At 38.0% G+C, this 20474-nt stretch overlaps 1 protein-coding gene across 1 annotated transcript; it reads right to left on the bottom strand.

Annotated features, from left to right (window-relative positions):
- Window positions 1-15634: 15634 nt before the first annotated feature.
- LOC121632891 (transcription factor Sox-8) lies at window positions 15635-19388 on the bottom strand. Its single transcript, XM_041974692.1, has 3 exons — window positions 18737-19388; window positions 18119-18354; window positions 15635-17954 (listed from the first exon to the last, which is right to left on the bottom strand). The coding sequence occupies exons 1-3, from the start codon at window positions 19150-19152 to the stop codon at window positions 17200-17202; spliced, it is 1407 nt and encodes a 468-aa protein (XP_041830626.1). The 5' UTR covers window positions 19153-19388; the 3' UTR covers window positions 15635-17199.
- Window positions 19389-20474: the final 1086 nt, after the last annotated feature.

Genomic DNA, 20474 nt, shown 5'->3' with positions numbered 1-20474 from the left:
TGCCTGAATGAATTAGATCATTTGTTTTTGTTGTATGAGGTTCTTTCTTTGTTCATAAGTGATTAAATTTCTATTAATTATAGTTATTTCTATGGTTTGGTAAAATAAAGATATTATATAAAAAGCTGGTCCTTTCTGTAATTAATGTGTCTAGTGCACATAGACTGTTTGATATGCTTCAATTTCTCTATTTTTGCACAATTCAAGTCACACGAAGCTGCAATGCTTTGCTCACTTTGATCCAAAAAACTTAACCATGAGTGTGTTGCTCTTAAAATGTGGGTGCCCTTCATTTGTGTGTGTTGTTGTGCATGTGTTCACACCACAGGAGGTAGCAGTCACATGCCGGTTAACAGCCTCTGAGCATTTCAGATTCTCTTGACATTCATGTGTGGGTCACTCATGTCTGCTTCATTCAAGAGCTGACAACCACAGAAAGTGGAAGAGAAAATCTTAAGTGATGTTCATCAATGCAGCAGAAGTGGACATGTGAGTTTGAGTTGTGGATGTTTCTGGAGTGGACAGCGCATATAACACTACACCCAGTCACTTGAGAAACGTTTTTGTTTAGTTTTTCTTGTTTTTTTCTTTCTTTCACGTGGCCTGGACACACTGATTTTGTCTTCTAACTCAGTGGTAATTTGAAGGTGTTGTAATAGTGTGAATTCCCCCGTAACCTCATTACATTTCAGGTTTGGTTATGTTCTCAGCAGTAACCCAATACCACGGCCCTCAAGAGAATTCTGATTATAATATATCCTGTCTGATCAATTCAAGTTCCATCAGATAAATCTTTAGGTCACTTCTATTTTCAAACTATTTCCTTTTAGATTGGAAAATGGGCCTGTTGACCTTTTAAAATCTTTTGTCAAATTTAACTTTTCTTTTTTTAAGAATGCTGCTAGTGTTCAATATGTGTGACATGCTCCTTTTTCAGAAATATCTTTCTCTTCTTCATCACCAGTACATATGGATGATGAAAAATAACACACAAGAAAGAAATCTATATGATATAAATGTATATGCAAAGAGTAAATGGTGCATGTATCTGACACATGGAGCTGTGAGACATCCCACAGTGGTATAATGAGATGGCAAACAGTTAGGAGGATTTTTTTTTCTTTTTAATGAAGCTGAGCTGAATAAGTTTATTGACATGTTCGTTTGTGAAGTGTATTATGAAGATGGTTGCTGCATTGTTCATGGTGGAATGCTGTAACCTCAGTGACCTATTCTTTCTCACTGACATACATGTCTCCTGATTCTGACCAATAATGGTTCCAGCTTCTGTATTAACTTTAAATAATGCTGGCTTCTCTTGTCCTAATGTTGATATCTGGATCCAGAAGAGGAGGTGGCACCAAAAAGCGCACACTGGTTTGTCTTTTTTAAAGTAAATACATCATTGGTGTAGTTAAGAGGAATCGTTAATTTTTGCAAATGTTGACTTTAGGTCCAAATTGTCGATATACATGTGTTTCTGCATCATCTGTTTGTCTCCATGACAACAAAGACGCAGATGAAAGCTGTTGCTATGCACTGCTATGCATGGTTTTCTTTTCCTTTTCATTCTCCTGTTGCATTTTCTTCTCTGGCCCTCCTTCTGAGCTTGTCTTCTCTCCAACAATGAATTACAAAAACATCCTGTACACTCTAGCAACACACAGCCAGTGACTGAGCTGAGTGCTGGGATACTCTTCACATCAGCTCAATTTGTTATTTAGCTTTTTTTTTTAATACTGTTAAACACAAACAGCACAGTATATTTTAAACATTAGTATCTGATTTTTGTTTTGACACAGAAAAAAATCTAATATAGGTCTGGTTGAAAAACTGAAAGTCAATGATAACAAAAAATGTTAAACATGGAACACACTGTCTCACAACTCTCAACATTACACTAGAAGAACCACAAGAGCCATTTATTTTGCAAGGTCACCCCATTATGATGGCGGGAGCATGATGGCTGCACTAAACTCACCCTCCATAAAACTTCTGATTACCTTCATTGTCAGTTACAAAAATGAATGGGCCTCTCTCCATGTTAAACATGCCTGAAATGGTAATAATAAAACTGATTAATGAATCTGGAGATTAAGTTTGTGCTCACTCAGTAAAAGGGAAGACATTTGGATTCATCTTCGTTTTGACTCACAAATATTTATGTATGCTTTGACTCTAAAAGTCTCTTAAATGAATATTGAGTATGAAATATGTTTTATCTGTTGTTCAGCAACTTGTAACCATATTTTAAAAATTACTGTTTAATTCCCTTGGTATAAGAAGTCATTAAAGCTATTTTGAGAAAATACATGGGCAGAATTTGCTCAGATTTTTAAAACAAATCAGTTACTAAACTTTATTGCTGTATATTATTTATATGTCACAATGATTTGCTATTTCGTTAGGAATCCACAATCTAATGTAGTTTAAATGGCATGAAGGAGAGCTCCCAACACTCTGTGGTTAAACATTTCTGTCCCTTTATCTAAATTGTAATTTTGCACACATTTGGCTCTTTAACCCAACTCTTCTATTTGCATTTTATTCCCTCCAACCAGAAATGCAGAGAGAGGAGGCATGGGCAGACGCAAAGAGGTGAGTGGCATTAAACGAAATTAAAAGTCATTTCTTAGGAATCATAACTTGAATTCAACTCAATGTGTCATGTGGCACAACTGCATCATCTCATTTACTGTTTAATACTATTCTAATCTATTCTATTCTGTTCTATTCTATTTAATGTACAGGTCATAATCAGGAAGAAAGAAGGGATGAGGAGGCCCAAATTTCACAAAGTAGCCTCGTGTTTGTATTGTCATCTATGGATTTAGTTATGCTAATTATTCCTGTGAATCAGCTTGACCTTGTCCTTTAAGTCCCACTTGATGTGTCTAGTTTTATTGTCCTTGTTTTACAATGGTAGTAAAGTATTGATTGTCATGCTTCATAACTGTGTCACTTATCACCTCCCTCAGTATATACACTGTATATTATAATTGTTTTTTAGTCTTTGCAAGATTGTTTTATTTATTTATTTATATTTTTTTTCCTTCTGTGTCAGTCCCTCCGCCTGTTCTTGCTTTGTGTTTTTGGATTTCTGTTTTTCCTGCAGCTTAGGTTTTGGGTTGTTAATTAGTTATATAAAGTAGGTCATTTCCTCCTGCTTCCTGCTTCTACATTTTCATTTCATTTCACTTCTTCTTACAAATACAGGTAGTCCAATTATTATGAATGGAATATATCTGTGAATTTCATTCAGTCTAGCACATCCATTTGAACTCAAGAATTATTAGAAATATGTGCTCAAAGGGCTTTGCAAATACACAAAGTTATGAAGAAAGAAACCATAAGCTAATTATGACAAGATTTCACTCAATAACATTTTCTGTTAAAAGGTCAGTGTAATTTATAATGTTCTGCCATAATACTTTTCCACCATTTAACATGCTACTAAATGGTAAACATTTATCTTTGCTGTGGTGCCATTGAGACAGTGGGAAGCTGTAAAGTTGATTTGGAGAATTTTCTAGCCATTGGGAAATACCTGACCTACTTTCACTTCCGACTTCTTGCAGTCAGAGTCAAAGCAGTGGGGCAGATGGATTTGCAGAGATTTACCTCATTAGGAAATGGTGAGATCTGAATCCCAGCTGGACATTAGTTTGCTGCTGTTATCCATTTTATGGAAGTCCCCACTTTTTGTAATCAGTCACTTAAGGATATAAAGATAAACACTGCAGTCTGTATTTGGACTGAGGCACATTTATCTAAAGTTAAGGAGAAAATGTCCCAGTGTCTGTCTTTATGGTGACTCTAATAACAGCAATAACTGAAATCTGTTTTAAATGCTAAACATCTAAAATAAAATAACAGTCAGAAAATGATTTTTGAACAAAAGCTGCATTCACGTCCCTAATTTATTCTCTTCCACTTGTGGCTTTAGTGTGGTCTCTCCAAATTCTTTTGGGAATCTCTTTCTCAAGGAGCTAAATTATTTAGCTAGCTGCTGGCTTTAATTTGCTTGCTGTTTGCTGTGTTTTTGGTTGAAAGCAATTACTTAATGTATGTCAAAATTGTGTAATAAGTAAATATGGTGAGATCTAGTGAAAAAGAACGTTAATATGCAGTGTAGTGAAAACAGTGTGTAAACATGTAGCAAGCACCAAGTTTTTGAAAAACTACATCTGTATGTGTACATTTGGAGCTGTTTAAGTATTTTTATTATTAGTATTTTGAACACTATTATACACTTTTGTACACACACACACACACAAACAAAAATATAAAAAACACATATACACACCGCTCTGTATAATGGAGAGGACCAAAGCTAGAACAAGTTTAATGACACAATTAGACTTGAAACTGAACCTTTTTGAAGGCTCTTGGTTTTTCCTCCACTAAAAAAAATCCCTCCTCTCTGTAGCTATGCCTTCGAATTCATAGCAGGTTTATGGTCTTTTGGAAGAAAACCATCCATGCGTTGCTAAGGTAAGTAGCAATGCGCAAACAAGACTGGTTTCCAGGTTCCACAGTGGCTCAAGATTAAAGTTAATGAGCCACCAGCCATCATCACTGATATAATTTACAGAGCCCAGGAAATTAATGGAAATGTTTGGCAAATACTGCTGGATAATAAAATTAAACTGAAGTTTAGACCACATGGGATTTCTCCATTATATGTTTTTTTTGTTTGTTTTTTTGTTTTTTTGTTTTTTTTTACTCATACTTATCATTATTTTTTATTTAGAGGTAAATAAATTGGAATATTCACAGTGATAAGTCATGTGCAAACCAGTCTTCAGTTTTTTAGTAAATTCAGAGATCAAATGAAAAACAGTTGATTTTTGCTGCACTTCATTCAATGCATAGAAAATCATTAAAAGTGCTATTAGTCTGCAAAAGTTTCTAAAAGTTTATTGGGTACCTTACGTGTAATGTGTTTTCCTTAACACTTGGTGGGGCAACAGACCCCAGGATTAACATGAATCCATGCAAAATGCTGCAGTGCCATCTTGTGGTGAACACCCACAACGCTTTGCCTTGCTATCTTTCCTGAAGCTTCAAATGGCATAACTCATCTTTATGGAGATACATATATCATGAAAGTACAGATGTTCTTCTCACTGTTAAACTGAAAATTTACAGAAATTGAAATGATTTACAGGTTTGCTCTATATGTTTAAAAGGGTCATATTACTCAGCTGTGACTGGTTTCTGTAGTAACTGGAAGAACAGGTGGAAGTGGGCCTCCTCTTTCAGGGGAAATTTTGTTCTCTACAAAGCAACTCTAACCACCTGTGGGTCTTATATTTTCCAGGAGAATTTGAAGATGACACACAAATTCCCCTTTTTGGGCTGTGAGTTGATTATGTTCTAGTTTGATTCAACTTCCCCAGCAGCCCAGAGAGGAAATGTGTGTGAGATGGATCACAGGGGAAAGAGATATAGTGGGTGTTGTATGTTTAACTGTTGCAAGAGGCCCTACTTGAGTGGGATACATTTATGAGGAATCTGGGATTGTGATGAAAGAAAATATTGAGTCTTTCTGTATTTAGTACGTTTTAGTTGACATGTAGACTAACTGTTATTACAAAATTTAGACTGCTTGAGCTGAAAAGGCAGTGAAAGGAAAAAACGGCTATGAGGGGATGATATTTGATGGTGTTTTGGCACTTGTGACATGGAGGGTGCTGCATGTAAAGAGATTGAGCCTCAGCTGTTGTTATGAACGAGGGACCTGGCTGACTTGACAGCTGCAAGGGCCAAGAAAGCAAAAGTTATTACTGTGCTGAGCAGTTGTTCTGTGTTGGGCCACTGAGTGTTATTATAGCTAAAGGTGCACACAGTGAAAGTGAGAAAAAGCTGTGGTCTCTTATGATCTCACTCAATGGTATAGTCATGTGAAAAAGAAAGTACAACCTCTTTCACATAAATGGTTTTATGAATCAGGGTGTTTAAAAAAGAAAATAAAATGAACTGATTTGCAGGTCTTAAAATTAGGTAAATACAACCTCACGATTACACCATGACATAGTTTAGTCAACAAACTAATTAAGGATCCCACAGTTTAGCTATTAGCTTTAGCTTTAATTACTGCTTGAAGTCTGGACTTTGGCTGTGTCATTTCATCTCTTTGATTCCTCTTTTCTGTGTTTCTGTTGTAGATTTTCTGCTGCATGTGGGATCATTCTCCCATAACATGACCCAGTTTCAGACAAGCATTAGCCATCTGACAGAGTCTATAATACTTTGTATTACTTGGTATCGGTATACAGAGGAGTTCATGATCAGCTCAGTGCCTGAAAAGTCCTCAGGTCCAGTGGCTGCAAATCAGGCCCAAATCATCAGCATTCCACCACCATGCTTTAAAGTTTTTTTTTGTTGTTGTTGTTTTTTGTTTGTTTGTTTCTTTTGTCTTTGTTTGTTTGTTTGTTTGTTTGTTTGTTTGTTTAATCTTTAATACTTATTTTGCACCCTGCTGTAATGCTTTGATGTTTCATGTAAAAAACTTGAATTGTCCTGTACATTAAATGTGATATACAGATAAACTTGCCATGCCTGAATATCACTTAATGAAATGCATTTAGCTGCACCTGGCAAATACTGGCCTTCTTCATTCCTATAGAATAAGTAAGAGGGTACTTAGCTTTTAATGTATGATTTGTGCACTCTACTTATTTCTGTATGTATACATGTTTACTGCATACAAAAATAGGAAAAGACATCGCTCTTAGATATTAAGTTAAATATGTCTTCCATACATCAAATCATTTATGAAGCAAACAAAAACTTGTCCCGATGCAACTTTTCTTAAAATAGATTTGTAATAGCTAAATCTATTAACTCCATATATTTGATTAAAGAAGCATGTGATTTGCATGCATCTTCCCAACCTGTTGGATGCAATTTGCTGATATTATATGATTGTAGGTTGCATTTTGACAGAGATGAACTGTAGCCCACAAATTTGAGGGAAATCCCTAAACTTTCCTGCCAGAAAGTGGCTTGATTTGCAGCCAAATCAGGTGCCCTGGAGAAATTTCAGAGGATAACTGGGGACAAGGGAGCAGGAGGTGGGGAAGGTGGTAGCAAATCTGGGATGAAAAGCAAGTGATACCTAATTCATGGTGTTGCCAGTGTGCCTTGTGATGAAAATCACGAGTGATATTTGGAAAGTCCCCTTCCCTTCGACATACCAAAGGCAGTCCTTTACCTTGGAGGAAATCAGGATCACATTTTGATGACATACTTTTTTTCTTTTTTTTTTTTTTTTTGCAGTTATGATAGGAAAGTCCACTGGGCAGAGAGGTTGATCAGGCTTCAAGACTGGAGGAAGTCTGGAGTTATGGCCAATTGAAAGCTTTTCTGGACTGGATTCAAGAAGTGCTGATGAAGCAAGACTAAACATCGCAAACCACAGTTGAAAGATTTGCACATGTGCAGGCTCTCCTTCCAGTCCTGCCACCCTGGGATTAGTCCCATCCTGGGAGAGCAGCTACATTTGCAAATGTGCAAGCTTACACAAATTTGCAAACACACATACACACATACTTTACATGCATATGCTTGATATGATTGAAAAGAAAGAGGAAAAGCAAAGTTAGGCAAAATACTAAAAAAAAGGAAAAAGAAATGCAGATTACTTTGTTGCTATAAAAAGCAGCAGGAATAAAGTCAGTTGCAAAGTTGAAAAGTTGTAAGTTAGTTTGTATTTGGAATTGTATTGGATTAAAACACATTAAATTAGTTTTGTAATAGTTTGGTGTCCGTATATCAAAGTTTCATTTTTATAGTGTTTATAGATTGTATATTTACATACATACATACATACATACATACATACATACATATATACAAATCCTGGATGTGTTCTAACCTTAAAAAGAAAAGAAAAGAAGAAAACAACACTGGTGTAGCCAGAGCTTTTGCTAACCAGATACACTCTTTTAAAGGATATTTGATAAAACAGCTGCTCTTGAGGCATCAATGAACCTTCACAACAGCATGCATTGCTTAGCTTTTAAAGCACACCAGTCATGACTTAAAATGTCCTGAACTCATGAAAAGCCTGGATTCTTTAGGACCTGCAGTGTTGGCCAAAATGTTCTTCTGACTATTTAGATTTCTTATTCATTGTAATTCTAATTAATGCTTTTGAAAATGAACAGTCTATTCCAGCGACTTATTCCATTATTGTTTGGGTTTTTAAACTCCAGTAACCTCCTCTTTGCAACAATGAGAGCACCTCTTCTCAGGGATATCGTTCTGCAAACCAATGAAAGATCTGTTTTATTTAAAGAAAAAGTAAACCTCCCAAACTACAGATCACATTTCACATTTGATCACATAATCCCTAAACAGCACCCTACCCCACCTCAACACAGTCAGATACTGTAATGCTAGCTACCTAGCTAGTTGTGTATGTGTGTGTCTCATTGTGTATTTCCTATGGATCTCTAAAATCTTCATTATTAGTGATTTGTCAAAGGATAAGACAGACTATGTTAAATATAGGCTAACAGGATGTTTAACAAGTGATAAATAAGATGAACATTAGCTGCCGGGGGGGGATTAAACTTTGTCTGAAACTGAAGTGTCTGAGTTGAATGTTAGTTGCTGTCTTAGGGTTTCTACAGTAGATATTCTCTTTTTATTGGAAAGATTTAGTATATTCCCTCTGGCCCATTCCACCTCCACAAAATCATAAAAACAGCAAGGCGGTGCTGGGGGTTGTCCAACACAGCACCCCCTGACTATTAAGGGTCAAAGTTCAAGCTTATTGGAAGCATTAATCATTAGTCTTGCTGGCAAAAGCAGGATTTCACCACATCAGCCTTCCTGCAGCCTGTCAAGACCCCATTCTGTCTTCTCTCTGTCACTGTCTCTCATGTGTTCAGACTTTTAAAATTTGACGCGCCCATTACTTCATCGTCATGTGACATCATGGCTCTGCCATTAAGACAAATGTTGAGTTTCATCTTTTTTTTAACTCTTAATGAAGAGTGATGCAGCTAGCTTGGTTGCGACATGTGACTGGAATTGGCATGTAATATTACAATGAAGCATTTCTTTTGACTCTTGGCTGAAGAACTGAGGAGATGCTTCTGAAGGATACTTTTATCCTTGGTCATGAGGGAATTTAGCATCCAGCACAAAATACATCAGATGTGAGATCTGAATTGTTTAATTGAATCTTTTTGAATGGTGTTTTTTATTAAACACAGCTAGGCGTGATGTAGCCAGATGTTTAATTTTGGGTTTATGTTGATTTTGTATCCATACCGGGCTGATTATACAGGCTGGTGATTCTGGCTATGCATGTCCACAGTGAGTGCTAGCATAATACATATTTTTGGCCCTTATGAAAAGTAAACACAATGCTGTCAAACATTGCTGTTGTTTCTTTATGAAATGTGAATATAATCGTGACTGAGCACTGGCTGTTGTCATGTTGACTCTCTGCATGGGAAAAAAGATGGAGCAGTACCAAACCAAACATTACCTTTAGAAATGAGGGAGTAGAAACAGCAGGGTTGGAAACCACTGACTCTACTTTTACCCTGGTCATATATTATGAACTGTTCGCGGTCAAGTTGGACTCTCAAAAACCCTAATTCTATGTTTGATCATTTACATAAAGTGAGCTAGTGACATGGCAGAGCACCAAGTTAGGAGTGTCACACTGTTAACAAGCAAGCACAATTATAAAGTTTAAATATGTTTTATCTTTTACCCCATGATATCTCACCCTAAAAGAGCAAGCATACTAATCTCATTTTCATTCATTCAAATCACCATCAGTTTCTGCTGGTCCAAACATAACTTGCTGCTTCTATTTGCATTGGACAGTGTTTTGCTTCTTCAGTCAAATCAAACTGGTTGCCAGTAAAGATACTGATGACATTACAGCACAGTGACTCCAAGAGCCTCTATGTCTCTCTCTGCTACTGTGATAAGATTGCTGCTCTAACCAAAAGTTTGCCATGAAAAACTCAATAAAATACTGACAGGCAAAGACCTTCTATTAAATTGTTTTGTCCCATCTCCCCAGCCTTAATGAGGCCACACTCCCAGTATAAGCCTCAAAGCTTCATTGAGAGAAATGTAGTATCATGTTGTTTTAACCACTGTTTGTGTTTGTTAGTAGTCCTGTTGAGATTGTCTGTTGACTGAATTCAGTTGATCAACTTCCTGGGTTTGCTGGTGAGTCTAAAATGTTGAGGACACATGAGGGGAATAGAGGCTTGTTGGCTCTTGGATGTTAAAGAGAATCTCTTTGATGTGACCCATTTGTTGTTCTCAGAAATTGATAATGATCTCCATAATTCAGTTCAGGCTTTAAACTTATTCTTTGCAGGTGTGTGACTCCCAAATGAAGAAGTGGATGAACTCAGGAAAGAATGCTATCTGGAAAGTGAGGAATTTTTTAAGAGACTAAGGCTATGTCCACAAGCCGCCGAAGCCAGGTTCAGGTGTGAAAATGCTGGTGAAAACTAGGAGACAGGCTCCACCATCCCCACGAAATCGCTGTAGTACATGCTACAAGGCTGTGGGAGGCTCTATGATGATTAAAGAGCGACACCCCAGAGCTAGAACAAGACGTAGTGCGTGTGCAGATAATGACATATCTACTTGCTCCTGTTGTTGATGGTACAGTAGCGCAATACTATAAAAGCAGTGCATTTTAGTGCTAAAGCTGTACGCAAGCCAGGACTGTCTGGAGCAGCACCACAACACAGTCGGTCACGATGCCAATATTGTTGTTGTATTTGGAGTGCATTCGTCACATTGACGTCATATCCTTCAGTTGTGCGGCTACGCTCAGATATCTACGTCAACTGCGCTGCTGGCCAATGGAGTCATCTGCCATCTTGCCACAGTCAGCTCGCTCACTCATATCATTGTTTTAATGGTGCATACACTTTATCAATAACCATAACTTGCTCAATTTTATAGCGATTGTTTTGGGTTTAGTTTGTTATAAACATCAGAGATGTAGCTATGACAATACATACTTATGAATAATGATAATGAATAATTATAGCCAAAAGTTCTAGAGCAGAGCTTTAACCATGGACTTTCATATGAAAATAAACAGATAGGTGCAATGAATATACACACACACAAGGTATTTATATATATATATATATATATATAAATATATATGGCCCCCTAAGTGATTTAAAGTCAAAGCCTGAAGCGCTGTTCACACTGTCAGGACTGCGATAAGCTGAAAGAATGTAGTGTAAATGCCCTTTCACTCACTAGCAATTTAGGTACTCACACAACACACCTCCCTACTGGCCCCATATTGTTTTACTCTGTGACAATAGATTCAGTTACATAATGAATCCCATCCATATCAAAGTCTGAACCAGGGATAGACTGGCATGGCTCCAAGCCCCTCTGAATGGGCCAAAACCACATGGGAGAACAAACTCTTCCCTATTTTTTCCTCTTCCCCTCTCTACCCTACTCTTTCTCATACCACAAACGCTATCAAATGTGAGAGGATGGACATGTGTTGCTGATCACATGCTTATTGAATAAATATTGCAATGGTCACCTAATATGTTGCGGTGTACTTTCTGCTTTAGTACAGCTCCGAAACCAGAAAAGTGCGGCATCCCGGACATGGTTTTAAAATGCATTCCTCATGTCACTACACCATATAACCCTGTGAAAACTCCAGGCTTGTGGGGTGTATATGCGCTTAGGAGAGTAAATGGGTTTTGATGGCCTTTGCTGTTGTGTGTGAATCATCATGTTGTGCTGGGCGACAAAACTCGGTGCTCCCACAGAGTGCACTCGCACACAGCTCTGCCAACACTTTGCAACATTTGAAACCCTGGGCCTGCTGTCCCTGCTGCATTTTCTGCCAAGCAGCTCTGCAAATAATAAGGAGATTTCTTTCCTTCTTCTCTACCTACCTGAAATTTTCCAGCCTAGTCCCCCAACCCTTTCTCGTTTTACATAGTTTGTTGTCTTCTTCTCCCCCATCTATTGTTTATCTCTACCTCTACTACCTCTGTGCATCAGTAGAAAGAAAGATGTGCGACAAATATGCCTCCCACACTCGACATTCCAGGGTTTACAGAACTCTACATGCTGGCTCAGTCTCTGCTCTGTCTCATTGGTAACAGAGGAGTGCAACTTGTGTGGGTGTTGGGGCTGTGGGACAGGGTAACAATGTGAATGTGTGTAGGGGGGCCGGAGGGAGGGAGGGAGGGGGTTAATAATATGCTAATTCAGTGCTCTTAATTACATCAGCCAGAAGAGACATTTCTTCCTACTTGACATAACAATTTAGAAATAATGATCGTGAACCTCAGTAAACACTGCATGAAGAAATTCTCAACATGAGTCGTTAATATTATTTTTAAGAAAATACTTTAACATGCATTCAGAAGTAGATTATTTCTCATTTAATATGTTTTATGTCTTCATATCTTAAATTGGCAATGGAACCAAAGTATGCTAGCTACAAAAAAAAAAAAAATCTACCAAATGCTTCTCTTTTGTGACCTAAACATGATCATAAACTTACTCAAACGTGACGAGAGACCGACACTGAAAGGGCTGATATTAACTAATTTCAAGTAAACATGCAAAAAGTACATGATTATGGAACAATGCCACAGTTCAACAAAAGCAACAAGCTGTGACAATGAAAACACAGCCTTGGTTACTAATCAACAAGTCTTAAAGCTGTGGAAAGAAGATGAGCAGCTATGCTGCCACCCCATTCACAATCAAGATGTGCCAAGAAAAGTGAAAAGGAGAGAAAGAATGAAAAAAGAAAGTGAAAGACTGTGGACAACTGTTCAGGGAACTGAACATGACCAGATGTCAAAGTGTTGCTGTATTTCTTCTTTTTTTTTTTTTTTTTTTTTTTTTTTAATGAAGATTTTTCCACCTGTGAAAAGCAAAATCACTGTCAACAATTCACATTGCAAATAAACTGCTATCATCTGTTACTATAACACTCAACCTTTGTTTAATTTCTATAAGGATTAAAGTATTTTTCAAGAAATGTGAACTTTTCAAATCCATAAAGTTTCTTTTTTTTTTTTAAGTAGTAAAACTAACCTGACATTTTGTGGCTTTCTGTTGTGCAGTAATCCCTCCCATCTGGCACTTTAACAAGTTGAGAACACACACTGGGACTTATTCGCAAGCTTTTTTAGACCAAGGCCTCATTATCTTTTCCGTAAACAACCAAAATTATCAGGATCTCTTTTGGGAAATAGTTAAACCTGAAAGATTTATTATTATTATCATTTTAAAACCTGGTTGAAACCTAAGATTTTAAATTTCATAATTACAAAGTTTTCAAAGAGCTTTTGTTTGTTGATCCTATTAATTTCTCAAGAAATATTTTAATCTTTTAACCACAAACAGAAAAAACTTTCTAGACATTTAAAACTAAATGTTTTTGTTGTTGGATTTGTAACAACAGACATGTTTGAAAGATGTTCTTTGTTTCAGGTCCTCACAAGAGCATGCTGATGTGATTGTTGATGACAAACACAGGTAACCTTGGTGCCGCAAGCATCAGTTAAGGGGCATTTTAAAACATTTGAACTGTTTCTCATGCCTTTTTGTGCTGGCCCATCCATGAGGAACATGGGAAGTCAGTGTTAGTTCTGTCTGCCACCCTGTTTTGCTTGGCCTAGTCATGCCAGCAAATACAAGAGGCACCATTTATAAAATCCTCAATTTAGCAAGAAGAATGGGGAGCTGCTAAAATTTAGCACGTTATGTTTTCCTTTGATGTGGAGGGAGATACTGACGCAAACAAGAGGGTCAGACAGCTTTTCTAATAGACTGCTTCTGTATGCAAGCACACATTTAACAGCTGCAAATTTCACAGAGAAATAAATGTGATGTAAAAAAAAAAAAAAGTTTTAATCCAAAGCAATTCCTACTTTTAAAACAATAATGAACCAATTTGTATTGTAGTGCAACAAGTTAAAAATAAGAATGAAGATGTGGCACTTGATCTTATGATCTTGATTTCATCATTTTTCCAATTTTTCATTTCCAAAATAAATGCCGTCAATGATGTGACTCAAGTTAAATGACGGGTGAAGATTCAGAGAATGAAAAATAAAGTGCATCAAGTGGAATGAGGCTGGGTAGACTCAGCAGCAGGCAATAACCATGCTTTATGTCCACTTAATTTCCCTTGCAAATCAGCCTCACATTCTTCGGGTTTTCACAATTCCCAGCTCCCTCTTTTTTTCAGATAACATGCCCTGAGTCAGCCAGGCTCATTAGGCAGGATGAGACTATTACCAGGCATGTTATCCTGCTCTTAACAATGGGATGTGGTCAGGTGGTGGAAGTACCAGTTTCACTGGGTTCTTCTTGTTTTCTCTTTATGTTCTGTGGGCAAAAACCCACCACTCCCTCTTCCAATAACACCCATCCTTCCATCAACAATAAATTCGACTGCTGGAATGTAACACAACCTCAAAATGATAGTGTATAAAATTCATTTGTAAGCTTTACTTTTATTTACGCACGGTGTGTTGTAAAATGCAGTTTTATTCATGTAATGTGTGTTAATTCATTCAGCAAACTGTGCTAATTTAACTCACAGTGAAGTTCCCCATTTCGTTTTTTTTTTCTTTTTTTTTTTTTAGCTATTTACAGTTGAGCTTTCAAGAGTTCCAATCAGACACTGTGGACATGTTCCAGGGAAACAGGACCCAAGCACCCTGAAGAGCCTTTTTCCCTCACTTTTATTCACTCCTGTTCTTTCTCAAGAGTTCCTCCTGAAAGTATTTGGCAAACACTTGTGAAAAAAAAAAGAGTTTGAGGGAAGAAAAACAACAAGTCGTTCTTGAGCCACCCACACCCCATCTGCTGTGGTATTATCTTCTTTTATTATCTACAGATTATGTGCGCTGATATTATTTCTGCAATTTGGTCTGGTGGTCATTGTGGTTGTTGTTCTTGTTGTTTTTTGTTTGTGGAGTGCTGTGATATGAGACAGCAACAGGGCTTGGATCCTCCCCCATTTGCATCTAATCATCCATTCAGGACCCTCTTAATGGCTTGTCAGTTCCCCTTGCCCTTCCATTTTCTGTCCAATTAATTCCTTTCTAGCTCTCCGGATAAAGGGACACAATGGGGCCCCTCCACAGCATAATGAATCATTAAAATTCAGCAGCGCGGTCCTGGCACTTGGCTTCTCCCTGGGCTGGTTAGGGACGGCTGCTTGGCATGCATGCCAGGGCCAACTTGAGCATTCTACCCACTGGACCAGAGGAGATAGGATCTCTCCTCATTCCTTTCTTGTCTGTGGTTTAATGAAAAAAATTCTGCATTTGACTATATACAAACTGCTGGCTACTTTTTCATTTTAGACAGTTTCTCAGAGGAAACTGAGTGAAATTATTTAGTAATGAGAAGGGAAGTGATAATTCCTAGACGAGTGGAAACACAGCCCACAGTATAGCAGCACAAAGAAATTAATATGAACCACTAGTATGCAACATAAAGGCAGCCCAAACCATTTAATTAATTCTGTTCTTTTATTTTTTCACAAACTATTTCCAAGTATACTATATTTAAGAACAAAAAATGTACAAGTTGAAAATAAGGACAACAGATACAAACATCAAGAAAAAAGTATCTTTTTATTTTTAAAAAAATGGCCAGCGGATGAGTTAGCTGTGCATGTGCGAGTGAAACTCTAGTTAATAGAACATAAATCATTTTCACAGCCTTTCTCAAAAATCAATACACTGTAATGATATACAAAACACAGTTCTGTGGACAAAACTTGGAGCATGACGCTCTGCACATTTCTCATTTAGCATGTCACAGAACATTACAAACCAAGGCTGTAAGGAATGATAAGGACATAATGAGGAGCAAGTTAATTGTTGGCGTCTCTGGCGTGGCTCGTGTGCTGCCTGAAGTTTGTTAATAATTCCATTTCATTTTGAAATACTGACAATAAGCATTAGAAGGCACAAAAACATTTTATGTAAGACTGCAGTGAGTTGGCACTTGATGGTTGATGAGATAAATATGGGCACACTTAACTTCACTTTCATCTCTGAAAATTCTTCTTCGGGTTACATATAAAATTCAAAGATAGCTTACGGGGGAAAAAAATGTTTTCTGTATCATTTGGTATGTTTTGTGTCATAGGATACATATCCCTTTCCCAAGGAAATGTCTAACACATGCGTCTACATGCAGGATGCCACATTTTCTCTCTAGCACGCACGGACGCATGAGCATTCACATATTCTTGTGCTGTCCATCGACATATACAGAAGGTCCAGCTGACATGTCACTCAGAGAGCATGGTGTTATTTTACCCCATTTCCTTTAAGCCTAGATCATGACTAATCGCAATTTGCCAAGCATAGATTTCAAACACCTGTTCTGTCCTGTGTGAGTATGTTGGTCCTGTCTGTTTGCTTGCGAGTTGGAATGGAGGTGTTTCTGGAAAAATTGGTCTTCAACGGAAAAATATCAGATGTACTCTACTCGTACTGTCCTTTACATCATTTACCTTCTTCTCATCAAAAGTCATTTAAAAGTACTCTAAATAACCAAACCCACATTACATGTGTTCATCTACTTAAAAACAAAACCAATAATTCATTAACATAAATACATATAAGACTTTTAGGCCAAAATGACACTAAATTCGTTAGGAGCAATTTATTTAAGACTGAACCACTGATGCAAATAGTGTGCAGTAATATAGCTCTGGCTGTCGATGTAAATTTTACTTTAACTTCACTAACTGATCTTGTTTACTTTCTTAAATGCACACAGCTGGCTAAACCTTTTAGATCCTGCAGTTCAGCTGCAGGTCTTTGCTTTACCTCAACTGTGCACATAAGTGCAATCTTAAAAACTGAATAGAAGGGGGGTATACGGCATATATGTAGGCATAGGCGATATGTCCTCATGGAGGAGTTTGGCTCACCATCATCACAATTTCTCTTTATGTAAAAAGTCTGTACAAATGTGTTTTCATTGCAACAATATAACTTTGTATAAAATCAGCAGGCACTTTTTCTTGTGTATGTTTCACGTTCAAACGGTCGCAGGTAGCCTACTAGCCCCCACATACAATTTTCCTCTGCCGCCTTATGTCCTTCATTAGTAGTGCATCAAACTGAACGAGTCTCTTGCGTGAACGGATTATTTCAGACCTCCTTAAGGTCGAGACAGAGTGGTGTAGACAGGCTGGTCCCAGCTGGAGGCAGTGGGGCTGTGGGCTGGAGCCATGGACAGACTGTTCAGGATGGGGCTGCCGTAGGCCCGCCTGGATGAGTGGAAATAGGGGTACTGATAGAGGCTAGAGGGGTAGCCAGAGTAAGGGTTGTAATAGTTGGAGCTCTGAAGGTCAGTATAGTCACACTGGGAGCTGGAGAATGAGGCTGCACCCGAGGCCGCTGATGTGGCAGAGGTGACACAGGCCTGGCTACCATAGGAGCTGTAATCAGAGTGAGACGGAGACCCATGGGAGTGCTCACTGTAGTGGCTGGGGCTCAGTTGCTCTGTTTTAATATGAAGACGGTGCTGGGCCAGCTCACTGGCAGAGGGAGAGGAAGAGGACATGGTGCTCTTTCGGCTCCAGGATGACCCGGCGCTGCCTGTGTGGCTGTATGAGGAAGCATAAGAGCTGCCAGGCAACGCAGTTGGCCCATGGCTGTGGTCTGAGGATAGGGCGGAGGAACCTGAGGCGTGGCCATTAAGCGGAAGGTATTGGTCAAACTCATGCACATCAAAGGTCTCCATATTGCTGATGACATCAGTGCTGAGCTCAGAGATATCTACATTGCTGAAGTCGATGTTTTGCCTGCTGCTGTCAACAAGGCGACGGCCTTCGTGTTTCAGATCTTGCTTCACTCCATGGTGCAGGTCTGTTTTAGGGGTAGTAGGTGGCGTAGGTGGACCGTGAGGCTGTCCTGAAAAGAAGACAGTGAAGAAAAAAAGAAGTTAATACTCGTCATTTAGACCACAAGATGATTTAAACAATCAAATGAGCTTAAAACATTTTATCCCTCGAGTTAAACATGATTAAGCTGTTGTGCATGGTGCATTATTTCTTTAATTACATCAGTTCGCATACCTGTATGTTCATGATGGTGGTGTCCATCAGTCATTCCAGCCAGTCCTCCCATCCCTGGCTCAGCTTTGTACATATGATGTGCCAGTTCTGCCCCTGAGTCTGAGTCGCTCTGGCCCGGTTTCACATTCTTTCGTCTCCGTGGCTGGTACTTATAGTCTGGATGATCTTTTTTGTGCTGAACCCGCAGGCGTTCTGCTTCATCTACAAAAGGCCTCTTCTCGCTCTCTGAAAGCAAGCTAAGGGTGGAAAAAATGTAAATAGAAAATATTCTAATGTATTCAGACATTAAGTAAGCTAAAGACAAAAACAGTTCAGTTATGTAATGTATGCTATAGTTCAGAGCCTATTTGCTGTCAAGTGGTCTGGAGCAAAATTATAAACACTATTTTTTTTTTCTTTTTGACTATAATTTCTTTCTTTTATAGACCATAGTCAAAATATTTATGTAATTATCAAAGCTATAAATTTTCTTTATTACTTAATTAGTGTTTCCATAGTCAAATATGTGCCACTATCCCTTGTTGCCTTCGTAGATACTTCATTTTAATTATTGTTTTTCATTTTTCGCATACATATATATATACACATTTTTATTTGCAAATAAAATGATTTCCTTACCGCCAAAGTTTCCCCAGCGTCTTGCTGAGTTCTGCGTTATGCAGGTGTGGATATTGATCCGCCAACTTTCTGCGGGCCGCTTGCGCCCAGACCATGAAAGCATTCATAGGTCTCTTTACGTGAGGTTTATTCTTCAGAGACCCATTCCCTCTCACGGGCATGGGAACCAAGGACCAATCGTATCCCTTGAGGACCTGAGAGACTGCGTCCCGTATGCAGGCTGGGAACCGCTCATCATCCTCAGAGTCCAGTTTCTTGCTCAGACCGGAGAGCAAGGATCCGTGGCTGTCGGAGCCTGTGGGTGAGGACGGAGCATCGGAGTCGGACTCGTCCTGGGACATTGAGCTGTTTGTACCTGATGGACTGCAAGGCTGGTCACTGACACATTTGTCATGCTCCTCTGTCATTTTTAGCATTATTTGCTCAGTCCTGTGGAGATTTTAAAAAAAAGAAAATCCCCCAAAATTGTTTTTATGTTAAGAATAAAATTCGACCAATGCCGCTGAATTCAGGCGCTAAGCCGGGCAGCCGGTGCGCTTTTTACGCACGACGCCACAGTAAACTCCTCGAACGGTTTTAGTCAGCACGAGTCCGTTTTTTCCCTGTTTGTTTGTCTTCCTTTCCTAGGCTGTCATTGGGGGTGCGGTCGTCAAACTTGTGGTTCACTATGAGCTGTTACATCAACTTGAGTTGGAGTTTTAAATCAGTCACCCCACCTTCCGCCTGGGATTGGCTAGAACCAGTCAATACTTTCTCCTTATTGGTTCTGTTTTTTTTTTTTTTTTTTTTTTTTTTTTTCCTGGCCTCATTATTATAATAATTTTCTTTTCGTGTTGTTTCTTAGTTTCTGAGGAAGATGCAATGATGTGAGACACAATGTAATAATTTATATGATTTACGAAATACATTTAATTACTTACTTATTATGATGACTTTTTAAAAACTTTGAATAATTGCTATTCTTGACAAGTTAATTCATAAAAAAATGCATTACCGCAAAACATTTTGTCAAATAATGTCTATAATATCTGATATCTTACAGTGTGTTTCTGTGTTCTGAACACCTGCATTTGCTTTGTTACTATTAATAGCAACTTAATTATTCCCATTAATTTGGATATTCAACCATCAAATATTATAGATGATGTAATAATATCCAGTGTATATGTGTTAATAAAGGGGAACAATTAAAACCAATTCTTATTATGTAAGGCTGCTTTAGCAGATGAAAGAATAATGTAAAGTATCAGTTTTATCATGTGAATCGCATAAAATGAACGAATGCCCTGCAGGTTTTCAAATTACACTAATAAATGTCAGAAAGAAAGATCTAATTTTTGGGAGACATGATAAGCTTCCCTTTTATAAAATAGACTTGGGAGATGTGTTTCTTTCTTTCAGAATACATTACATTTCACTGTTGCTTCTAATAACCTTGTTATACTTTTTTAGGCAGACTCAAGGTGTGTTATTAAGCTTTCCATATAGGTCCTCATTTTCATATTTCACTGGTAAGTAGTTATCACTGGAAAAAGCTAATTTGAATTCAAGTGATGTGGTTAAAGCCTCTGGTCACATCCCAGAATGGACTTCTGACAAAAGAATAATAACAGTAATAATAATTAATTGATCAATTAATTAAAAAGCTGATATGCTCAAACTGAATGGGCCTGCAATAGTTTTTGTTGCAGCGCTATTAAAAGTTCAAACTTTACACAATGATGTTCTAGCAGTCTGT

Source organism: Melanotaenia boesemani, chromosome 2 (assembly GCF_017639745.1).
Source record: "Melanotaenia boesemani isolate fMelBoe1 chromosome 2, fMelBoe1.pri, whole genome shotgun sequence".
In the NCBI taxonomy this organism is placed as follows: domain Eukaryota; kingdom Metazoa; phylum Chordata; class Actinopteri; order Atheriniformes; family Melanotaeniidae; genus Melanotaenia; species Melanotaenia boesemani.
This window is presented reverse-complemented; position numbering and strand designations above follow the sequence as displayed.